Consider the following 24,950-nt stretch of genomic DNA (forward strand, 5'->3'; position numbering starts at 1 on the left):
AGGAGGACCCATGGTTCAGAGGAACATGTTTTCCAGTCTTAGTAATACAAATCTTGTTATTTCTGACATCAAGAGACCAGTTCATATGAGACATGAAAACACAGACATATCTCTCCTACAGACTTCTGACTCATCTATCTAAAAGCTCCCGGGTCTTATCTCTCTAAACAGTGGTTCTAGGCCTGTCTAATAATGCAACCCTTCACTATATTTCCTCATGTTTTAGTGACTCCAACCATAAAATCATTTTTATTACTACTTCCTAACTGTAATTGTGTTACGGTTATGAATCATAATGTAAATATCTAGATTTTCCAATGGTCTTTGGCAACCCCTTTGATAGAGCTGTTTGACTCCCAAAGGAATCTCAACACATAGGTTGAAAACTTTTGTTCTTAAGCATGAGTACACGCATGTGTTCAGGAGACAGAATGAGTAATCAGATAAAGATAGATAGATAGATAGATAGATAGATAGATAGATAGATATGTGTATGTATATATATGTGTATGTGTATGTATATATATATATATATATGTATATATATATATATATACATATATATATGCATCTACAGGCATGTAAATAACACATCTACAGCTCTGTTGTCACATGTGCCTGCTTGTTGAAAGACCTTCATATTCCTTTGTCCTTCTCCAAGTACTACAAAGACATAAGGAGTTGTTCACATCACGCTTAATTAGCATTTGGTCTCAACTGATTTCCAGACAATGGAAAAGATAAACAAGGGCTGGTGGTGAATCAGATCTAGACGCTTCAGGTTGCCTTGACCCTGTGCCACACTGTCCCAGTTACTCCATGTGCTTTAAAGTCGGTAGGCGTTGTGATGGTGCCTGCAGATGGAGGCTGTGGTTGTCTTACCTCTGCTCCTGCTCTTTGGTGGAACCTCATTTTAGCTCTTCCTAGTTAGGGCTTTGGTAATTGACCAAACTACATTCTTTTTCATAAATGAAGGCTGGCGTGAAATACAAAGACATCACAGGTAGCATTTTTTGTCAAAGGGTCTGGATCTAATTGTCTGTGTTGAGCCAGACCTCAACTGGAGTTTTTTCATCCTAGATAACAGAGCAAGGTCTGGAATAATTTGGCTAGGATTTTGATTGATGACAGGAAAGGACACTGTCAGTGGGCCTGTTGATATGCCTTGCTCCAATACCTAAACCTGTTTCTCCCACACTGTGGTCTAAAAGATCAGACTGTGTTATTGAAGTGTTACATAGTTCTAGGCCCTCAATAACCAATGCAGCTAATAAGAAACATGAAAAACAAGTACTAAGTTCCTAGATTGATTTTTCTCTAGGCTATGATGCAGGAAAAATACTGCTTACAGGCTATGACATCTGTGTGGCACAAGTCACTTTGTCCCAACACTTCAATTTTGATATCGAGAGAGGTTGAGGATGGATGACCTTTAAAAACAGTGATTAGAAGCTGGGAGTGGTGGCGCACGCCTTTAATCCCAGCACTTGGGAGGCAGAAGCAGGCAGATTTCTGAGTTCGAGGCTACCCTGGTCTACAGAGTGAGTTCCAGGACAGCCAGGGCTATACAGAGAAACCCTGTCTTGAAAAAACAAAAAACAAAAAACAAACAAAATCAGTTCATTTCAACTTCTCATCCTAGTTTCTGAGAACTGACTCCCTAGTGATGCTGTTCAATGGTGAGTCTTATAACTCATATGCGGATATGCCCTGATTCCACACTGTTACATGCCCCAACTCCAGGCTGTCAATCACGTGTCCCTTTGTGCAGAAGCTTCAATCCCATCAGCTTCAGATCATCACCGGCTTCACAAGTATTTGGCCTGCTCTGTTGTACAGCTTCACTAGTTCAGAATTCCCAGTAATTTATAAAAACACACCCTTTATAAATGATGTATCTGATCCGACCTGGGGCACATTGACTGCCTAGAAATACAAATGTTATAAATTTGAGTTTTAAAAAGCTCTTAATGGTATTTTCTCTTCTGAAAACAAAACAAAAAAAAATTCTCATAAACAGCTTACTTGTATGTCAGTAAGATCAGAGTTCTAAAATCACTGAAATTAGGATCAAAATTAAAGTGACATTTCTAAAGAGATGAGATCTGGCCTCCTACAGAGAATTTGGTGCTTTACTGAACCCAATCAAGCAGTGTTTATTGTTCTTTCCAACCTGCTCAAGAGTTTGTACAAACTGGGCCAACATTAGCAGCAGCTCCAACGTCAGTCACAGTATCCCAGGAAACCAGGAGGACCCCTCTATAGGGCCCAGCGATTCTTCTTACTGGCTACAAAAGCCACCAATCAACCTTAACCCAGGTGATCTTATGTCATAATTATTTTTAAAACCATAACTCTAATATTTCACTAAGATATGTTTATATTTGTACTATGTTCAGTAATAAGGAATAAACTAAATACATCTCTGAAAGCCTCATGTCTTCCTCTTTTCCTTACACAGTAATCCTTTGGGGATTCATTTTTAATGAATGAGTATAATAATGCATAATTAGAATGTAAGTTGCTTAACACAATCAAGAGAATGACCTTTCTTAGCAATGTGAGAATATGTATGGAAAAACCTCCTCCGAGTTATATTTGTAGTTTAACATGCTCAATAAAACCCTGTTCCGTGGATTCAGCAAAGGTCAGTTTTTATCCATCGCCCACCCTCATTTTCACAAACTGTGAATTTGACTACTGCAAAATGAAGAGCATTGTCTATCTGGTAAAGAAAGATACTATTGGGAAGTACTCCCAGTACCTGCTGTGGCCTGTTCTAAACAGTTGCTGTTGTCTGCTGCAGTGGATGATACTGCCACTATGCAGGAATGTGCTTTCTTAGTTGTTGCTTATTTGAAGGGTCACAAAGGGGGGTGGTAAAAGGCTTGACCACTTGATACACATAAAGTTACTAAGGGAAAAACAACTGCTTTTGATGTCTTAGTCAACAACTCCTCTTTACCATCATTATCTCTTTGCTCTTCAGCTGGGAAGAGCCTTGTGCCTGATCCTCATTTAAGGTCTAGTCTTTTAGTGATAGGCAGGGATGCTGGTGTCTCCCTTGGCACCCTGTCCTTTCTGTTTTCTGTTCACATTCAGGCTATTCCCAAATGTTCCCCGTCGTACAAACGAGTGCCCAGACCTGCCCACCTGCTTGCATCACTATCAGAATTCCCTCCGTCCAGCTAGAAAAGATGCTTACATGGACACTACACCCAATCTTGCCTGACCAAGACACCTCATAGATAAGGCAAGCGCTTCAGACATGAACCTGATCACTCTTCAGTATTAAGTCCAAAGACTCATGAACATGGTTTTCAATGTCTTCCCTGTTCTTTACTCATTCTGATTCAGTTTCCTTTGTCTTCCTTGAGAGAGTCTCACATCTTGGTATAAAATATTTATTTCCTTAAGTGGTGTTTCTCTTATCCTCCAAACCAGGCCATATCTTTCCATGTCTTCCTTGCAAGTTGAGGAATTTATAATATTTACTTGTGTGATTGATAAACATTGGTGTCCTTTCTAAAGAGACACATTCATGAACTTCTGCTCTTTTCCATGCACAGTTCAAGTTCCTGCCAGTATCTCCTACTGTGAAGACAGTCCATGGGTGTGTACCCCACCGCTTGAGTGGAGAGAAAGAAGATAGACAACTCACCGCGCTCATGAGTGAGTCCAGGACGCTGACGGCAAATGCTGTCCCACAAGCAAAGGGCTGTGTGAGGTACAGCTCTGTGTCAGGGTCATCGTCATCGTCTTGGTCCAAAAACTGAACATTGGTATCATTCACTAGAAAAGGCATAAAATAAGAATTAGCTTTGGAGACTACACAAGAGTTAGTGAAGCCAGAGAGATAGTTAAGTGACTGGGTTAGAGACACTTAAGTTACTGTAAAAGAAAAAAAGCATGAGGAAGCTATTGATGGATCCCGGGGTTGGCAAGCACTGGGATCAAGTGGCCTGCTCCTACAGGATTGCTTTAATTCCTAAGACCTGGAGAGCAATGAGGTCAAGCAGGTTTGTTCTATGGCAACTGTCAAGGACTGGCAAGTGGATGGCAAGTTGACCAGTCCTTTGTTACAGTTTTAGAATCATGACCAAGAAACACCCTCAGGCATTTTTTGGTAGCCAAGTCCTCTGAGAGAGGGACATAGCCATGAGTAGCCATGCTGGGATGGTAAGGTTAGCCACAGAGAAAAGAAAGCAACTTATGCAGAAAGAAAAGCAATGGATCAGAGATGCAGCAAGGCCAAATGGCAAGCAGTTTATCCTCAGGCAGAACCTAGAGGTGGCCCCAAGCATGGGCCTGTGTAGGACCCGGTGTGCCTCTTCTCTGAATTCAGGCCCATGCTCAATGGGTTCTACTCAACACATGGGATGCCTCCTGCTGTTTTCTGACTTCCTCTGCAAATCTCCCCACACTCTGCTTCCCCCTCTAAACAGCTCTGTCTTCTCTGTGTTCTAGAAGAAGACATGGCCAGGGCAAGATGTCTTTCTTCATTGTCATCTGAGGAGGCCCCCAAGGACTCCTCCTGCATACACCCACAGACTGATGAGTTGTGCTTTAATTTAGAAAATGGGTGATAAGTAAGATGTCTTTAACTTATAAAAAAATTAAATGATAAATTCACTTCTATTCCTATCTTGGCTTCATAAATGATCAATTTTGAATTGTAATAGAGGGAAGTGTGGGGTGTTGGAGAGAGGTACACTTGTGATTTCTGGAATAATTAAGGCAGTTTTAGGAAGAGAACAGATGAGGTTTCCTTTCTGTGTCTTTTTCTGAATCTATCTGCAGCTAATTCTCTTCCCTAGAGTTATTGTTTTAATTTTTTTAAAGGACTTTCTTGACAACTTTCCTTAAACCAACAATAACAAAAAAACCCTTTTGTTTATTGCATGAGTCACAATAAATGATAATAGGATGAAAGGCTAGGCGTGGAATTATTTTTAAATGGCACTATCTTTTTTTGCCACCCTAGAAAATGACTCTAATGGAGGCAAATCTTTGTGGTGATTTTTCCAAATTTGATCACATTTGGGTCTCAGTTGTATTAGCAGCAATCGAATTGTAGGAGAGTGGGCAAAAGTCTCCAGTCTTGTTTTGTCACTGAGTTTTTGACAAAGCATTTCCTGACCCTGCAGCCAAGTTGCTCTCACTGGAAAACGGGAAAAGTTCTGCAGTCTCTCAAGAAGTAGCTCTGAGCCTACGAGGAAGACCATATGTGATCCATGCCATGCCCTGGATAAATGGAGACTGGCATCTTGATTGTCTATCAATCCATGACATTATGGAAATATCCAGCCTCTCTCTGATCCTCTCAGAATCACTAAAGGTTTACTTATGGGCCCTCCAAATAGTTCTGTTAAACTGAATTATGATAGGCCCTAAGCTGTCTCCATACCTATTTCATGTTCAACTAAAAGTATAAGTCCTGAACTTCATGTGCCTCACCTCATGTGGAAATGATATAACAAATTCTTATAATAAGTAGCTTGGGATCAGCCAATCACAAGTGGCTTTGTATTCAAACTAGATTAGAACAAGACAAGCTCCACTGGTGGTCTAGCCAGACTGTCTCTCCATGTCTCATTTTCTTCTCTCATATTTCACTTCCTTTTTCTGTGGAGATGGATACACACACACACACACACACACACACCACTGCTCTCATAGTGGGCCAAATATAAGGAACCATTTTGTTATGGGTTCCTGCCATACTCTAGAACTATAAATAAAGAAGATTAAGGTTTCTAAACCAGGCACTGGAGAGATGGCTCCATGATTAAGAACGCTTGCTGTTCTTGCAAAGAACCTGTGTAGGCTTCCTAGCACCTGCACAGTAGCTCACCTGTAACTGTAGTTCCAAAGAGCCCAACATACACATCTGTCCTCTGCAGGCACCAAGCATACACACAAGACACATACATATATGCAGGCAAACACTCATATACATAAAATAGGAATAATAAATATTTTAAAAACATTTTCAAAACCTCTCTCTCTCTGTGTTTCCCTGTCTCTCTCTGTCTCTGTCTCTGTCTCTGTCTCTCTGTCTCTCTGTCTCTCCCCTCTTCTTGACAGTGTCTCATATCACCTAGGTTTGCTTCAAACTTATTATATAGTGGAAGATTAGGGTGAACTTCTGATGCTTCTCCTTTCACCTCTGCAGTGTAGGGATTGTGGGTATGGTACTGTGTGGGCAATTTATAAAGTGCTAGGGATTGAACCCAGGACTTTGTTAATGTTAGGCAAGCATTTCATATCAACTAAACTAAGTCCCAAGTCTATAGTTGTATCTTCTGACATTCCAAAAGCATGCTGTAATGATCACAGTATTTCTGCTCTGGGAATCAGAAAAAAAGAGCACATGTATTGGCATATTACTTTCGTTGTTGACAGCAGCAGCTGATGGTGGCTATACAATCATTTCAAGTGGAGCAGTATCTCTTCCTTGTGTATGAGGAGATGGGTAAGAGACAGCGCTACTTTTGTGTGGCCCCAAGTAGAAGGAACAGCTATGGATGTTGAGCAATCTAAGGATGTAGGATTGGAAGAAAATGTCATGGTGTGAGTCACGTTTCAGTGAAAAGCTTGCTTATTGTTCTGGGATCACCAGTCTTAGAAAGATAACAGCACATGCAGCCTGGGCCCATTTCCCAGAACAGCCACTACATAGGTCATAATGTACGCCATTCTCAATAAGCAATTACATAATGTGCATTGCCCCACAATGCAGGTGATCAAATAGAGCTGGGAAGTAGCCCGTTAAATGGCTTCGGACAAAGTTGGTTTTTACTTCTCATGGAAATGTCAGGAGCCTTTATCATGGAAATATTGGGATGGATGAGGACAGTCTTAAAATGTGTTTGGCCTTGGTTGCCTCTGTGTTTTTGTGTGTGCTCATGTATGTATGTGTTCTTGTATGTATGCATGTGGAAAGTAGAGGTTAACATGAGTTGTCTTCCTTAATCACTTTCAACATTATTTTCTGAGGGAGGGGCTCTCAATTAACTTTTGGGTTCACCTATTCAGCTAGACTACCTGGGCAGCAAACCTTCGGGATCCTTCCATGTCTGTCTATAAGGACTTTCAGAATGACAAGACATCCCTTGGCAAGCTCAGCTTGGATGTGGGCGACCAGCACCCAGGGCCTCCTGGTGCACAGCCAGCACTTTACCCCATGCCCGTCTCTCCTGCCTGCCTCTGTGTGTTTTAAGGGGCAAATGGCTGAGGCAATACAACAGAGCACACATGCCAGGGTAGATGACAAAGGGGGAATATCTGCAGGGGTGAAGTGGGAGGAGGCTAGGTATGAGCAGAGTGGTATGGTTCCTAGAGAAGCTAGCCCTGAGAGTAGGAGGAAGAAGTGGCCCAAACCCTAAAGCTTGGAGGGGAAAAAAAAATCTGGTCTGAAAGAGGGTTAGGAGACTCAATAACCAAATTACTGCCTTGTATCTGGAGCCTCAAGCTTTTTGCTTTTCCTTTTCCTCTAATCAAAAATCAGGATATTCTAATCAGCTACTAGCACACAGATTCTAAATAAAAAGAGAAATTCTTGGCATGGGTACTTTAGAAAGCTACTGTGGGTATCTGTGTTGGAGATGTTCAATGAATTTTCAAAACAGTCGTCTGGGGTACACGAGCTTCCTTGGTCGTTTATGGCCCTGTGGTTCTAGGAAGAACGATGGAGAATCCCAGGCTTTTAGCCAACAACGCTAAACATGAAAAAGACACCTATCGTATTGTTGAAAACAGTGTGATACTCCTTGACCTGAGTGAATTTGTCCAGATAAATAGCTCTGTCTAACAACAACGCGGGGCTGCATGGTGGACAATTTATTCCTTGGTTTCTAGACACCTCACGAGCAAGATTTCTGTGTTAAAAGCCTCCTCTCTTATTTTGAAATATATTGGGGGGCCAAGAAAATGGAGTGTTCGTTTCATTTGTGAGTCCTGTGAAGGCAGGTGCTTCCCTCCCCTCCCGCTGCGTCTCTGCCAAGAAGCCCTTTGCTGTGTCTATTTAGAAGAGCAATCTCCAGTTGTGAGACCTGCTGCTGATGGGTGCCCTTCGTGGGTTATTAACCAAGGCATGGGGAGCCATGGAGGGGTCTGACAAATGCAGCCATGACCAGGGGCCTTTATCTTTGAGATAAATCCACTGTGAACCTCCCAGGGAGGGCTTTGGGCCAGCAGGGTGGGGGTAAGAGTATAGGGCTGCCAGCCTGTTCTGCACCCTTCTTGAAATCTGGCTTGAGTAAGAAAAGATCCCCTGGGAACTGGCTGCTTTTTATGGCTTCAGAGGCAGAACTTCTGAGAGAGGGCCTAGTAGGGGGAAAAAAGGCAAATAAAGTCAGAATAAAGAAAAATAAACAGCTGGAGGGAAGGCACTGTCTAGGATTTCTTATCTTAAAATTTTTATATTTCTCCTTTGACTTCCTCTGAGAGCTGTGAAGACATGTCAGTCAAACTGACAGCAAGTTGGAAGAGGAATGCCAGGAGGAGGCAGGGGAGAGTGGGCACGCGTGGGATTTAAAAGAAAGGGAGAGAGAAAGGCTTGGGCCACGGAAAATGAATTAGAGCAGAGATGCTTTGGCGGCTACTGCCAGGTCAGGTGGGTGTGATCAAAGGTTTACTGATGCTGTGTGGGGGAAAAAATCATTAAGAGAGGCCAGAACAATACAGTCGATTCCAACCAGAGCCACAAATAAAACACATTCAAAGCAGTGCCATGGGGTAGCCTTGCTGTTACAGCCAGCGAAATGGAGGGGGTAGGTGGGGGGAGCCAATGAGAGTCGGAAACACCAAGATCAGAACAAAAGAAAATACTGATGTCAAAGAAGACAAGCACTTCTTACCCAACTCCGTTATCATTAGAATGTGCGTCCCACTGTTTTTTTCCTGATTGACTGATACCAAAGGCAACTTGCCCGGCTTAGCTAATTGGATACAGCATTTAAGGGTCCAGGGAAAGGGAGTGGAGGAAAGTACAGAAAAGAAGAAAAGAGTGAGGGAAAAACAGAGGCAGCATTCTCAAGCTAAGCCACCCGGACAATAGAGAGTCTGTATTGTCTCAAGGGAAGAGCCATTCAGTATTTTTTTGTTTCTTGTTTTTTTTTTAAACTTCACAGAGGCTACCAGAGAATGGCATGGGCATGTCAGAAGTTGGATTCTATTGGCTACAGATTACAGCATTCAAACCCCACAAATCCCCTCCCCATTCATATTTTGGTCATTGGCTAAAAATGACCTTTGGTGAGAATCTCAACTAGGACAGGGTCAAGGTGGGGTTGCCACATAGCAGAGCAGACAGACATGTTACCCCATCCTCAAAGGGGATCCATTTTCAGGTGGGAAGGGCTTAGACCTGAGGTTCTGAGCAGGCTTGCAACTGTGGGAGCCTTTGAAACAGAACACTCAGAAGAGGGGCCTTCAAGAAGAAGCCACCTGAAGAGGAATTCACGCCTCTTCTCTTTCCCCTTCCCAAATGGATGCCCCGATTTCAAAGCCATTCTCATGCTCCTTTGAAAACAGGAACCAGCAGGAAGAAAACTGTCTATTTGTCTTTTGAGAAAGATAGAACAGTTTTTTTTTCCTTCAAATAACCTGCCATATCACTACTCAAACCTCACCTTCACTATTCCCCCCTAAGTCCCACAGAAACCTACAATGCCTAAAAAGCTAAAGAACTGGACAAACTCCTTACTTTCTTCATGGTCTGAAAGACAGAACGCCCACGCAGTGAGCTACAGTGACCCCCTACCGAGTTCCGTGATGATGGGAATGTTGACCCCAGTTGTGATGGACGGCTGGCGTAACATCCCGTGCACTGGGCTGTTGTCGGGTGATGATCTGTCCATTCCAGGAGGTGTGAATCCTAGTGGGGAGAAATTCAGAGGAGTAGAAAAACTGGCATTGATAAAAAGTATAGTATACATACAAAACCCTCAAAACGCAATGTACACATTATTGACAAGTCACCAAGTAACACGGGATAAAGTCAGCAAGTTTTTTGTTGTTTGTTTAGACATTACAGAAGAGTCACTTGAAGCAGTTCTTACTCTGACACCTTCCTAAAAGTCCAGACCATGTCAAGGTTTATTCTGCTTACAGTTTCCCCTCTCCTGTGCCTAGTTGTCCTTACGTAGGAATGACTATATGACATACAAAATGCTCTTGCTAATGGAAAGCGAGCAAAGAAGCACACATCATGTCTGGTATATGACTTGGTCTTGTCCTTCTCTTCCCAAACCACACCTAATATGGAGACATGGGTCACTATGGAGATGGAGTCCAGACAGCTGCCCTGACCCATAAATCATTCTAAGTGAAAGAGAATGAGGGGCTGTTTTAAATCTCAGAAATGTTTTGTTGATTGTTACTGCAGCCTATCTCAACCCATTCTGCCTGTTCTCTTAAGCTGGCTGATTGCATGTCCTTCTGCTTAGTGAGGAAGTTCAGCCCAGAGGCTTTCAGCAATTGTTCTTTGGTTTAAAAAAGAAATGCATAGAAATTCAACTCTTTTGATTCCCCCAGGACACTGTTTCATTGGCTTGCAGATCCTACACCCCGGACATCAATCTTTGCACGAGGTTGAAGTAACAAAAGTAATGTGCTGATACTGTCTGAACTAAGTACTAGAACTATCCTTGAGTTCCTGAGGTAACTAACCCAGCACTACTGAGAAATCATGAGATTTATGGAAAAAAAAAGATTTAAGATTTGGGATGCCAGGTCTAGTAAAGGTGAGACTTCCTCCAGCCCAACCCACTGTGTGCTCTGTTAAGGATGCAGACAAAGACAGCAACATTCTCTGTATCATGCCTGCATTGGTTAGAAAATCACTTTCCATTGGAAGCACACAGCAACTGCAGCTGTCAGCCTTGTGCTGTTGTTCACTTTGGATTGTTTTCTGGTTTTCATCTTTTTAATTAAAACACATTTTTGAAGAGATAAGATGGGGCCGCGGGTAGTCTGGAACCCATTATATCTGCCAGACTCACCTTGAATTCACAAAGATCCACCTACTTCTGCCTACTGTGTACTGGGATCAGAGGTGCGCAACACCATCCCTGACTCCTCAGTTTCTCATCTCTGTATGGGCTTACCAACGGATGAGAGATTTCAAGGTACAAGGAGACTTGGCTTCATTTCCAAATCGAAGTTGCAAATTGATCAAAGGACCACATTTTGCAGACAGTCACCGGTTGGTAATGAGACAAGGGCTGGGCTGATGCTGCCATTCATTTGGGGATGTCTAGCGCTCAGGAATTCCATGTCCCTTGGAAGGTTCATAAGCACAAAGTGCCAGAGACATGTACAGGGCTCCTTATTTCCTGTTCTCCTTTATATAAATGTTCTACTGAGTGCTAAACTTTAAAAAGAACAAAAATACTACTTAGTTTCCAGTCCCTGAGTGCACTTAATTTTTATTTTTGTACTATTATTTCTCCTCATACAGACCAACTCACGTTCAGTGAGTTAGTGTTCATTCTTCTTCCTAAACTACGGAATCTGTCTGTTTTTCAGCCAACCGCATAACCAGGAGCACACATTTTAAATGCTAGCTGTTTCCTTCCCTTTGAACAGTGAAGGGGAAGAAATAAACTGTTTTCATCAGAAGTTGCATTCAAAAGCATGAAAAATTGCAAGTGACAGCTGTGCAGATTCCGTGGATGTGACATTTTTTGAATTTCTTCAACTTGACAAGTAAACACCTTACATCGGTAATGCTATATGCATAATACATGGCCTGTATTTTGACAGCCATCATCAAATGCTGACTTGAGAAAATATGGGTGTGCACCTCAAAGAGTAGCGCCCATAAAGCAGGCAGAGATACGGGTCATACAGTATTAGGAAAGCTGTATTTTGTTTCGGAGCCTGCAACAAGCCAAAAGCATCCTTTTATTTTATCTTATTTAAAGATTCCATTTTTTCAGCTGTGGAAAGACTCAGTTTCTTTGCGTGAAACGTTCATTTAGAAATGGGGTACTTGTCTCCTAGGCCTCTTACACTTGACTTACACACTCCATTTCCTCTATAGTCACCAAGGCTGGTTCCATCAGCGTCTGCAATTTACAAGGTGTGATGGGGAGACAGACACTCTTCCACTAAAGGTCTCTCTCTCTCCTTCACATGGGAGCCCAAGAACAGGATAGTAATGTTAACAAGAGAGCTCCAGGCAGACCACACGTCCTCCTATTTTGCTCCTTTTCTGTCTTCACACTTTAAAGAGGTAGGACAAAATTTTGAAAGTATGGATTTGTTCCCTTTGTCTCATATAGTTGTATTACCAGCAATGAGACTTGATTAGCATTGGTTTTTTCCTCCTTAGGGGCCCTAATATAGAAAACTATGGTCTGAAGTGCCAGGCTAATGCAGCTCCCCTAAATAAACTTGAAGAGAAGAGAAATCCTGGTGTATTGCACCTGAAGGAATGAGACAGGAGGATACCTTTGGATGTTATCATCAGGTCATGGTTGACCAAGAAGCAGATCTTCACAGTGTTCCAGCCTCCACCCTTTTATCCTCAGGATCCCTTCACATCTTTACATAGAACAACACTGGTGTTCTGGACATGCAAGCCTGGACATGTGGAACATACACCAGGCAACTTCAGCCAGACCAGAAAAACTAGGAAATGTTCCAACATGGGAGACAGCCCTTTATTTTGCCAAAAGTACTAAGATTGTCAGTGTTAGAGATCTAGAGGAAGAAACCTTACTTAGAAAAGGCTCTATCTTAAATTTGTGACTTGCCTAAGTTTTTGCTTTAATATGTTAACATTGTTCTCCATGGAGTTAGAAATCCTTTTCCCAGACTACCTCCTCTCCTTCCAGGGAAGTCCCCTGTCCTGAATCCCAGTGGCAGCTGTGACTGGTATCATTTCTGCTATTCACTTAGCATCAAGCAACCACCACCTTTACTGGCATTATCTCGGGCTGGACAATCACATTTCATGGGCAGTAGGAAGTATATTAGGCCAGGGAATTCCCTGCTTAGTTGAACTTTCAGCTTATGTAAAACAGGCTTGACTTGTATAAACAAACAAACAAACAAACAAATGTGACTAGCTAAGAAAATAGACTTGAAACTGGAAGTTACAGGTCCAAATTCTGTTATTTTCTTTCTCCAGAGTCTGTTAAATGTTAAAAAAAAATTTTTGCTTAGTTATTTTGTCATCTGGCTATATCATTCCATGCATGCAAATTTCATTACTTTCCCCAGTACCATTTCTTATCTCCCTCTGATGCTTTTTCATCCCATCCTAGGATTCATGACTTTCAATTTTATTTTCTGACCAATTTAGTTTAATCAGGGTCACCTGCATGACTCTTGGATGAAGACTGTCCATTGGAGCTTAGTTGGGTTATCAGGGGTTACATGACTAAGGCTATGCTTCCTCTTCTCATTGGATCAACCAGAAGTCATTTACTATTGAGGTAGAGCCCCAGCCCTTCCTCCATCCATGCCTGACTGTTGATTGGTCCATCAAGAGGGAGGTAGAGACCCAAGCCCCGCCTCCATCCATGCCTGACTATTGATTGGTCCATTCTTATATAGACTTAGCACAGGCATCTGCTCCTGTTGTGAATCTGGGACTGCACTGGCCTTGTTTTGCAAAGATGTTAGTTCACAGCCTTTCTTATTTTCAGGCTCTCCCATTCTTTCTGTCCCCTCTTCCACAACGCCCCCTAAGTCTTAGAGAGGATGGTATATATTATGACTTGTGTTAGCCTTGTACAGAGTAACCAGTATTCTCTCCAAAGTCTCTGATTCTTCATCTAAAAACCAGAAGCATCCTTACACAGGGAATCTATAAGGCTAAAGTGAAATGTGCCATAACTAGGGTGAAGCATACACTCAGAAATGCTGTCTACCAAAGACTATATTATATGAGGTACTCAACAAATACTGGTAGAGAGGTCCAGCACCCATCAAGACCCTTTATGCTGGATAAAGAAATGATAGATTTTGTTGGTTTTTTTTTTTTTGCTAGATTTTCTAAAAAAAGAATTTTCACAAAAAAAAGTCAGAAAATTAATAAGAAGCCAAGAATCACAGCAGATGTTTTGGTTATAAATAGATCATTTCTGCAATAGTAATGATGATGATGACAATGATGGTGATGATTAATAATAATAATAATAATAATAATAATAATAATAATAATATACAGCTAGAAGCTTCTCAGGAAGGAATTTGGACACTAGGAAGGCTGGGGTTTTCTTCAGGATTATAGGAAACTGGTGACCAGCATTCACACAGGAAAGGTTCTTAATTCAAATTAGCAAGTGTAGGCCCTTACTAGAACCTTCTCTTCTCTAGATCTGATTTCTGGTCCCCTTAAATAGCTGGAAGTCATTTGCTTCTTGGAACTCCTGAAACTGTTATCATCATTCTGTGTTTCTTTATGGCATCTTTGTTCCAGTGAAATCATCTCTATTGCATCTACTGTACTAAACTGAGCCGGGTCAGCCGCTGCAGCTGACCTTCTTCTCTGGATGTTGGTTATCTCATAGGCTGGACAAGTGAGGCCTCATCCAGGGACAAGAGAGGAAGGGGAAGCATCAGCTAATGAGAAGTCCAGAGCATTATACTTTAGTGAGGGTGGCTTGGAACAAAGGAATTTGACACATGTACTTGGAGGATTCCTGCTAAGAGCTAGGAGAAAAGACAGGAAAAAGTAACACTGACAATGTTTTCACTGATTAAAAAAGTGTTTCCTCCCTCATCTAAAGCTCAGGGAACATTATGGAGAGAAGGGTGGAAATCCTGTAAAAGCCAGAGGATCAGGGAGTTTGCTGTGATTGTGTCTCCTGGTAATGTCAGAAGTTACACCCATGAAATCTCACCAATATGTCTGCCCACATGTGAACTGAACAGGGATGGCAGCAAGGGACAAGCAAAGCATGTACGGACAAGCCCATGAGGCCTCATTCCTATGGAAAGACTATGGGCAACTAAGAAAGCTGGGAACATGAGAAGTAGCTCTCCCCAGAGAAAAGCACACCAAGTGTTTTCCAGTACCAATGGTCAGCCCTACAAATATACATTCAGGTAGCATTATGCCAATTGAACAGGCTATATTTAGGAATGTATGCATATGTGTATATATATGTACATATATATGTATACATACATATGTATACACACACACACACATGCATACAAAACACTAATTTTTTGAAAGGCCATGAATTTGAAGGCAAGTGGAGGACATGTGTATACATGGGAAGGCTTGGAGGGTGGAAAGGCAAGGGAGAACTGTTATAATTAAATTATAATCTCTAAAACTTATAAAGTTTCCCTTGAGTTAAAAAAAAAGAAGTACAGAAGGGACTGGGTATAAGAATACAAAAAGAGAGAAAAGTTTCTGATTCCTGTTGTATACAAACATGTTGGTTTCTGCTGCATCTAAGTGACCAGCTACCTATGATACGGCCAAACTAGAAGACTAGAAAAGAGCTCTGTGGGGCAATGCAGGCTGAATGTGCTGAAAGGGGGTGAAGGCTCCATGTCATACACTTACAGGGCTCAAAGCAAATGGAAGGATACTATAAAGCCAAACAGATTAGGGTAATGGGATTAATGGAAAGAGACCAAGATCACACTGCAGGGGAAGGAGAAATTATGTTCTCATAACCTAGGTCTCAAGACCTCCCTAAACAAACACGGTTTTATCGAAGAGGAAGCTTGAGCCTAACCATGGCCTGTAGAGAGGGTAGGCAGTGTGGTCAAGGGCATCCCATGTTGCTAAGCAGATCTCAGATCAGAACCACACTGAGTTCCCAGGGCTGGCTCCTCTAAGCCAACTCTTTCTTCTCTCTGTGCACCAGACTATGCCAAAGGCACTTTCATGGCCACATCATTTAGTCCTCATCACAGGTGTAGGAGTTGAGAGACCAGTAAACACTATCACTTTTAGAAAGAGAAAATGGTCCTGAGACACATGGAGAAGCTGCTGGAGTTTCCCCAGTAAAAAGGGACAGATCTGGGGGCCACAGCCAGATAGTTGGACTTAAGAGTCCAAGCATTAACAACTAATCCAACCGTGTGCTCCATGCCCTAGCTGTGTGAAGACATCACCCTCACTCTCCCTCCATCCCAGTCCCCTCTCCCAACCCCTGGAAGGCAATTTTCAGAGACAAGTCAGGCTAACTTTTTTTTTTAATTGTTTTCACTTTTAAACAATAGCATACAATGACTGGGAGCCATTGCAGTCAGACTTAACCTGCTTTGGTAGAGCTGCCTGCACAGCTCAGTGTATATAATAAATACTTTATTACAGTACTTTTCCATGGGGGAAACACAAAGTACTTTCTAAATCTTCCCTAGTTAAATCCCCAAGCCTTCCCAGGGAGAGAGGGGGATGGAGATTCTTATCAATCACCTCCCCTAGAATAGATGGAGAAGTGAAGGTGAGTGCTTCCCACACCCCCATGGATTTAACATAAAGGAATTGGCTCAAAGGGGGAGCCAAATTATCTTTTATTGTGTGCATATAAATGATGGTTAGAAATCCATATGCTGCGTTAAACTAGGGAAATAAATTAGGCCCAGTCATCGAGGTTTGCTGAGACAGGTATTCAATATGAAGTTGTAAAAGGAAAGATCACCGTTAAAAATGATCTATAAAGACATGTTAAAAATCAAGAGAAACATCTCATGTTACATCATCTAGGAGATGAATTAGATTTCCTGTTAATGCCAGCAAGGAAAAAAAAAAAATCCCCAAACCAAATGTCAGACGAAGTAAGGATCAATAAAAATATTTTGATAAGTAAATGCAACAGTGCTATTTAACACATGATTGGCGGCTGCTGAAACATCAATTATCCAAATTTCCCATTGCTGCTTATGGGAAAATTATGCAGATTAGAACTTGATTAGGCTTATATCATGAGACTCAATTTAGACTTTTAATCTATTAAGCTCCAATAAATGAGGCATCTGAATAGCTCCCCTGAGCAACTACAGTAATAGCCACAGCAGTCATTTCTACAGTGTGTACGCCAACAAATTTATCAGCAGCCCAAGTAAAGAAAACTCCGTGTTGGAGAGGCATGAATGCTTTCTAACTTGGATGGGCAGAAATAACCCATGCCTATAGGGTTGGTTTGGGAAAGAGATTGTGGGCGAAAGCTACCAGAAAAATCCTGTCAAAGAGAACCTTGCATTAACCTTGAAATAGACTAATACACGTTCTACAGGTTGGACTCTGGATTCTAATGTTGGAATCTAGTGTCAGGATTTATGCAATTTAAAAAAGTTAAAAAGAGATCATTTACTGGGGTAACAAGTTCTTCTGACATCGCCCAAAGGGGACTCCAACTGACCACTTTATTATTTGTAGGCATACACATAATACATAATTATCCATGTGTATATGCACATGTGTATGTGTGTGTGAATGTGCCTGTATGCATGTACGTATATGTATTGTGTGCCTGTGTGTTATTCATGTATGGGGAGATGCATATTCCTTTGTGTGTGTCCCTGAGTGTGGCAGTCAGAGGTTGATGCTAGGTGCCTTCCTCAGTTGCTCTTGATGAACTGATGAAGGCAAGGTCTCTCAATGAATCTGGAGCAAACTGATTCTGATAATGTGACTACTTTAGCTAGCCAGTTTGCCTGGATGATTGCCTCCCTTGCCCTAAGCACTGTGATTACAGGTGGGCCACTTACTATGTGCAAGCTGGGAATCTGAACTCTAACCCTCATGTTTACATGGCAAACAACTTACCCATGGAGCCAGCACCCCAGGCCTGCCTTCAGTACCTTTACCATCTTCTACCAGAGGTTTGTAGGGAAGGTAGAATGACCTTAAGCTGAAGAGTTCAGACCTTTGATGATGAGATCAGAGTCCCAAGGGACCCTCTTGTTGGTCTTATAAACTCAGAGATCTGACTCATTCCTGTTTTTACACTATTCAGGGGGAAGACAAATTTGCCCACCTTGATATCTCCACACCATGAACAACTTCTATATAGAGGGATCCTCATATGAGAAAGGAGCTGAAGAGAGCAGATGGCAACAGGTACCCACTGCCTCGTAGGTTGGCCAGTCGCTGGATTTGTTTTTTGTTTGTTTGTTTTTGTTTGTTTGTTTGTTTTAGGTGTTTAGAGACAGGGTTTCTCTGTAGAGTCCTGGCTGTCCTGCTGTCCTGGAACTAACTTTGTAGACCAGGCTGGCCTCGAACTCAGAAATCCACCTGCCTCTGCCTCCCGAGTGCTGGGATTAAAGGCGTGCGCTACCACGCCCAGCAGTCGCTGGATTTGTAATCTTGAACCCAGTACTGTCTCTGCTCTGAGTCTCATTTTCTGCATCTGAAGGGGTTGACTAGAGAATCCCAAGAAATCTTGTATCTCTAGCATAGAATGACTGGTGGAGAGTCATTGCTGGGTAATGTGATGACTTAGGTCTCACAAAACCATCTCTATGACCACACACACACACACACACACACACACACACACACACACACAATACACAGCCAGGGGACTATAAACTGGGGTTACAATATTCACTAGCATTCAGTAGTCTACCCTGGGGTGAATGAGACAAGGAAAATTAATCAGGTGGTGAAAAAATAAAAAATTAAGCCAAGCTCTGACATGTGACTACTTTAGCATTTTCAGTTAGATTTCTATTATACCCAAAGGCCCCAATGAGTGCAATTACTGGGGGAAATACCCACGGAGTGGTTTATATGTCACTGATTATTCTTTTTTAAAAGTGTATTATTAATTATGTGTATGTGTATCTATGTGAGCCATCTGTATACAGGTGCCTGCAGAAGCCAAAGAGGATATCAGATCTCCTAGAGCTGGAATTAGAGGCACTTGTGAGCTAGGGACAGACTCAGGTCCTCTGGAAGAAGAGAAAACACTCCCAACCGAGTCATCTTTCTAGCTCATGTTATAGATTGTTCTAGCAAAGCATGTGAGTTCTTCTTCAATCAGTTTTCCATATGCTTATGAGTGACCAGTGACATGACATGAGTTAGTACCCCTGTCCTAATTCTTTGCTGTAAGTCACACTGATATTATTTTGTGGTGTGATGTTCATAGAGACTGTATTTCGTTGGCACGTTGGGGAGCCGATGCCACCTGCTGCATAAAGTGCCTTATCTTTTTCTGCTTTGCATCTGGGACCTGATTCAAAGCACAGGCAATGAAACCAACCAATCAAGTGAGCCTTGTCTAAATCTGTTGGCTTGATATTCCTTGTGAGATTCATTCAGCAGTCAGGGAAATCTCATACATGGAAAACAAATGTACTGTCAAGAGTCACCCCTTAGAAGTCTTTCTTGTTAAAGAATGTATGTGCTAATACTTGCTTTAGAAAAGGTCATAGAAGGAAGAAAGGAAGGAAGGAAGGAAGGAAGGAAGGAAGGAAGGAAGGAAGGAAGGAAGGAAGAAAGAAAGGGAGGAAGGAAGAAAGGGAGGAAGGAAGAAAGGGAGGAAGGAAGAAAGGGAGGAAGGAAAGGGGGCAAAAGGGAAGAAAGTGGGGGAGAGGGAGGGAAGTAGGATGAATTAAGACACTATTCAAATGCAACTAAAACCACAGATTTGGGGAAAAGCCTAATATCTACCCAGTCAGGTGATTTTATTATTAGAGCATGGCGCCATATGATTGCCTACTGTTTATCTATTGAACATTTTTTTCCTTCCTTCTCATTTGTTTTGAAACTTTACAACACAGTATGAATCAGGGGACTTAACATTTTACCTGCTCTTTATTCCAAACTACTTTGTTTTGAAAAAAAAAATATGTGTACAGCAACATATTAATTACATATTAATCCCTTCTATTAATTACATGGTATCATGGTTTTTTTTTCTGCAATCCATGAATAACACTAAACAGGAAGCAGCATGCATGTCATGCTTTAGCAAATCAATTGTGTTAAGGATTCACCCAATAGATATGCTATGGAAAAATGAGGGCATTAAAAAATAATGTATGATCTATTTTTGAAAGTTAAGAAGTATTTTTATCTATGGAGACAACAATATGTCCTATTTTGTATGTTTGAGCAGTGAAGTTAGGATCCTTGGCTAGGGCCATGGCACAGTCAGGCAGATGCTTGACTTGGGAACAAGAGGAGCTGATTCGAATCCCCAGAACTTGTGCAAAACACTTGGGCAGGATGACACACATTTATAAAATCAGTGCTGGGGATGGGCAGATCTCCGGGGGCTTAGCTAAGCCTTCTTGGAGAGTCCAGGCCAGCAAGAGACTCTGTCTATAAATAAATAAATAAATAAATAAATAAATAAATGAATAAATAAATAACAATGGACAGTGCCTGAGGCAGCTAGAAGTTGCTCTGTGGCTTCTATATGTATGCACACATAGGTGTACATGCACGCACACAAACGTATAAACTCACACATACAAATATGCATAGAAAATGTGTAAGCTCACCATGTCTTCCCAAATTTTACTTATATGAGCTCTTGGATGTTTTAAAGGGAGCACATTTCATTCAGGTAATTAGAGACAATTTTAAAATTATAAATTAACCAAAGTTGGAAAGAAGGTGGCAGTCTTAAAGCCTTGCGTGCGTGTAGTCTTTCTGGGCTGAGTGGAGCTTTGCTGACGTGGCAACTGTTGCTCTGTGGGATTCACAAGTTCATTCTGAGAGGCTGAAGTTTCCAGAAGAAACTGGCCAGACCACAGCTCCAAGAGTCAGGAGGCTTGGAGTGAAACGAGAGCCGAGGAGGTTCCAGGTTCCAGGTTCCCAGGCCGCTGCTGTTCAACCCCCCACTATTTTATAGGAGCCACTGTCAGAGCAGAGGTCTGACATGGGATGCTCTTTGGTGGTTAAGAAGTCCATGAAAAGCCTCCATATTTCATGTACACTACTGCAGTAAGGGCAAGCCAAGGCTATTTCCCAGGGATAAGTGGCCTGTCCTGATTCTTGGTCCTACTCCCACCCACTTCAAACTTGTTGTCTCCTCCCTTCCATTTCCAATCAGCTTTTCAGCCTTTTCCTCTGGGGAGCCTTAGAGGTGTTCTGCCCACACACTGAGTTGCTTCACATAGCTGTCTTCTGAATTCTATCATGCCCTTTCCTGGACTTATTTAAAGTACATGGATTGCTATTATATAGTACTTGCTACATGCTAATGCTTGTACAAGGTTAAACATCTTGCCCTGGCTCCTCTTGATTGTCATCTACCTAGTAGACACCTCATTTCAATATGGCAGAGACCAAACCCAACTTTTCACCATTATTAGCGATTCTCCATTCCTGCTCTGGGTAGCTCTTCCTCCTACTGCCACTATAATGGGACAAAGGATGTCTGGCTACCAACATAAGGTCTCATCTTTCATGACAGATTGCATTTCCAGTAAACTGGAGGGTTGCTATGTCAGGGAACATGCAGACATATACATTTGCAAGAGGGTGATGTGACGTGGGTGCTAATAAAACACATAGAAATCCGCCCCTGCCTGCTGCCAAGATTATATAGCATTTTGTTTCCATTACATCAATTTTTTTCTCCCTGTTTTGTGAACATTAATCAAAGAACTACAAAGAGCTCATTAAAGTGATAGATTGACTAGAAATGCAACCACCTTTTCATTATAAACAGTCCCCTTGCGTTCTCAGGGCTGAAGGCTTTGTTTCCCAGCATTTGTCTTGCAGTTCAAATGTCCTTTTGCATTTAAAACTACCTAATGCCAAATGGGCCACAGTTGTTTTGTTTAGCATGAACCAATAGCCAAGCAAAACTGCACAAGGCAACTCAAACAACCAACTGTATCTTAAATTCAAAGACAGTTAAGTAGCTGTAAAGGACTAGTTTACCAGGTGACAGAAGGATTGGCCACACAACTTAGAAAAACAGAATCCTATCACTGACAACCCTCTTCCAGGTGTCCCTGATGGGTCCGGTGGGTTGAGACCTGCTTTGAGGGTCGAATGACCCTTTCACAGGTGTCACCTAAGGTCATCCTGCAGGTCAGATATTTACATTAGAGCTCATAAGAGTAGCAAAATTACAGTTATGAAACAGCAACATGATAATTATATGGTTGGGGGGGGGGTGGTCACCAGAATAGGAGGAACTATATTAAAGGGTCATAGCATTAGGAAGATTGAGAACTACTGCCCTAGAGAAAGGGTGTGTAGGCCAAGAAAGATACTAAGGTGCCAAGCCTTTAACAATCCTTTAAATGAAAGCATTTAATTTTCTTTTTCTTTTAAGGGATGAAAGACCTTCGGTATATATGGTTTTATTGAAGGATAAATGTATAGTTAACACTTTGGATCTAGAAAGAACAAGGGTGTGCCTGCATGCACATAGTAATTATCACAAGAGGATATGAATAGTGCTAGTTTAATCCTGAGAGTCCATTCCAGGACGTTGCCCATGCGCATAAGGTGTGAGCACTAAAGATTCTTTGACTACAACCTACAGTCAGAAATGAGCTAGGACAGACTGATTATTCAGCTTTGTCTCTTTCAGTTTCTAGTTTTGGGGTCCAGGGCAATTTAATTTTTGTGTCTCAATTTCATCATCTATAAATGAAATAGTAACATGCTATGAAGACTGTAAATGGGTTGGTGACATATTTTATATATACATATATATATGGTGATATATTAATATATATCATAATATATTAATGGTATGGGTTATTTTTTAATTATTTATTTTATGTATATATGAGTACACTAGATCCCATTACAGATGGTTGTGAGCCACCATGTGGTTGCTGGGAATTGAACTCCAGGACCTCTGAAAGAGCAGTCAGTGCTCTTAACCTCTGAGCCATCTCTCCGGTCCCATAAGCCAACTTTCAATACTATAGCAAGTACTTCTAAATACTAACTTTGTGTGTGTGTGTGTGTGTGTGTGTGTGTGTGTGTGTGTGTGTGTGTGTGCATGCACATGTGCAAGCATGCATGGATATATGTAGGCTACAGATAAGTTCCAAGTATCTTTCTTCCAGATGCCATCTACCTTGTTTTATTTGATGCACGGTCTCTCACTGACCTAGAATTCACTAATTAAGTAAGCTAGGCTGGCCAAGCAGCAAGCCCCAGAGACCCACTCTTTCTAATTCTGCATTTCGAGCATTACAAACACTAACTGCCATGGCTGGCTTCCTTACATGGGTCTTGGGATTGAACTCAGGTCCTTCTGCTTGCATGAAAGTACTTTATTGAGCAAGCTATTTCTCAAGCCTCTTTTAACTGCTTATTATTCTTAACTACTTATTATTCATCAACAATTGGCTATTGATCTGTCAGAGAAAACCAAAGGCATGGATTTTAGTCCAAGGTCAACCTCTAACTCTGAAAGAGCCCATATGGGCATTCAACACATAGATTATTCTTGATTTCCCCATCTTTAAAAAGAGGCAAAAGCAATACTCCAAATCTCCCGAGTGTGAGTGCCACGTTAGACATAACACTGGGAAGTTTTTAAGTCTTGCTTTGGTCGCTCAATAGTCAGCAATGATATCTCACTGGAGTTGGTTTGTTTGTTTGTTTGTTTGTTTTAAAGTAGTATTTAGGAGTCTATCAACAAACATGCTGACACATACATCCAAGGGACATACATTGTACCATGTCAACCAAGCAGCTAGCAAATTACAGGCCTAGGCACAGAACCATATTATCTCTTAGAAGTAGCCCTCAGGCATGGTCCCCTCTCCCTCAAGGAGTCCTGAATTCATTCCACTAACAAAGCATCTTCATTTGCTGCCATGAGGTTAGAGTTGTGACAATTGTAATGGCCTTGGTGCCTTCATCTATGGGAATGACCCCAAAGGCCTTCTCATCTCTGAGGTGTAAGTCCCTTTCAGGACCCCAAATGACAAAAGTATGTGTCCACAGACTAAACTAGAATGGGAACTGGGTCTCCTAGGATGCTTTCTCAAACTCTCCTGCCCAGCCTTTTCTTTCCCATTCAGTTTTGTCCCTTTGCTCAATGCCCAGACTTATGAAAAGAGTGTACTTCTTTTTAGAAGTTTCTCTAATGGCCAAAAGGGCCATAAATAACCATTTATTAAACAAACAGTACAGGCTAAAGAAAGAGAAACTGCCACAATCAGGCCCCTGAGGCCTTCAAGCACGGCAGCACGCAGGCTGTAGGACTCTCCTAATCCTGGTTATACATCACCAGCCCCTGAAGTTCCTGAAGTTATCTTCATAATCAAGATGCTATTCTAGCCATTGAGGGCTTTCAAACTATTTTTAATTTTAATTTAAAGAGCAATTAAAGAAAGACAATGGATACGAGGGATAATAAAGTAAGTGATTAGCAGCATGCAAACGACAAAGGCTTAATGATAATATGGCGTTAGTCTCCAAAGGGCTTGTTGAGAGAAAACCCTTTCTACATGTGGCTGTTCAGCTAATGTGTCTCAACCCACAATTACAACATTGCTGACACCATTAACCAGCGAAACAACATCACTTGGTGAAATCCTTGTTGTCTCATTAAAATGGAAAGGGTCAGGTAATTTACCAGCCTTGTATGTCTAGTTTTGTTGTTGGTAATTAGCAAACATTACCCAGCATGGACTCCCGCTGGGAGCTGGAGAAACTTTGTAAAATATTAAAGAGGAAAAGTCTTTATATTTCGCTGGAAAATTGAAAAGAGATGTAGTCATACACTGTATGCCACTCCCTTGCACGAAGGAAAAGGGTAGAAGACAAACAACTCACAAACAAACAGAAACCCCCAAACCAAAGGAAACACAACCCACCAGGAACTCTCTAAATTACAGAGGATTATTCAGAATGCATTGGGAAGCCATTGTCCAAAACTAGACTCTGAGTCACCACTGTGCCCTGAAGCCCTCTCCTTCTGGTTTACAAAGAGAGTTGGGGAAGGGGAGGATAGATAATTCAGACTTCATCTTCACTCTTCCCTCCTCAGGTCTTCCAAAGGAATCCATCAAAACCAGAGAATGTT

General features: G+C 41.7%; 1 protein-coding gene across 54 annotated transcripts in view; it reads right to left on the bottom strand.

Annotated features, from left to right (window-relative positions):
• The window catches only part of Kcnma1 (potassium large conductance calcium-activated channel, subfamily M, alpha member 1), a 712,823-nt gene that overhangs the window by 34,891 nt on the left and 652,982 nt on the right, over positions 1-24,950 (bottom strand). For 36 of the 54 annotated variants that reach the window (XM_017315884.2, XM_017315871.2, XM_030247658.1 and 33 more), the window contains 2 exons: positions 9,767-9,880; positions 3,662-3,792 (listed from right to left, as the gene is read on the bottom strand). In XM_017315884.2, the coding sequence (XP_017171373.1) occupies positions 3,662-3,792; positions 9,767-9,880 (245 nt within the window). Of the gene's footprint in view, positions 1-3,661; positions 3,793-8,861; positions 8,943-9,766; positions 9,881-24,950 lie in introns of all 54 variants that reach the window. The other 18 variants (XM_017315873.2, XM_006518594.4, XM_017315878.2 and 15 more) reach the window with 1 other exon arrangement.

This window comes from Mus musculus, chromosome 14 (assembly GCF_000001635.26).
Source record: "Mus musculus strain C57BL/6J chromosome 14, GRCm38.p6 C57BL/6J".
In the NCBI taxonomy this organism is placed as follows: Eukaryota; Metazoa; Chordata; class Mammalia; order Rodentia; family Muridae; genus Mus; species Mus musculus.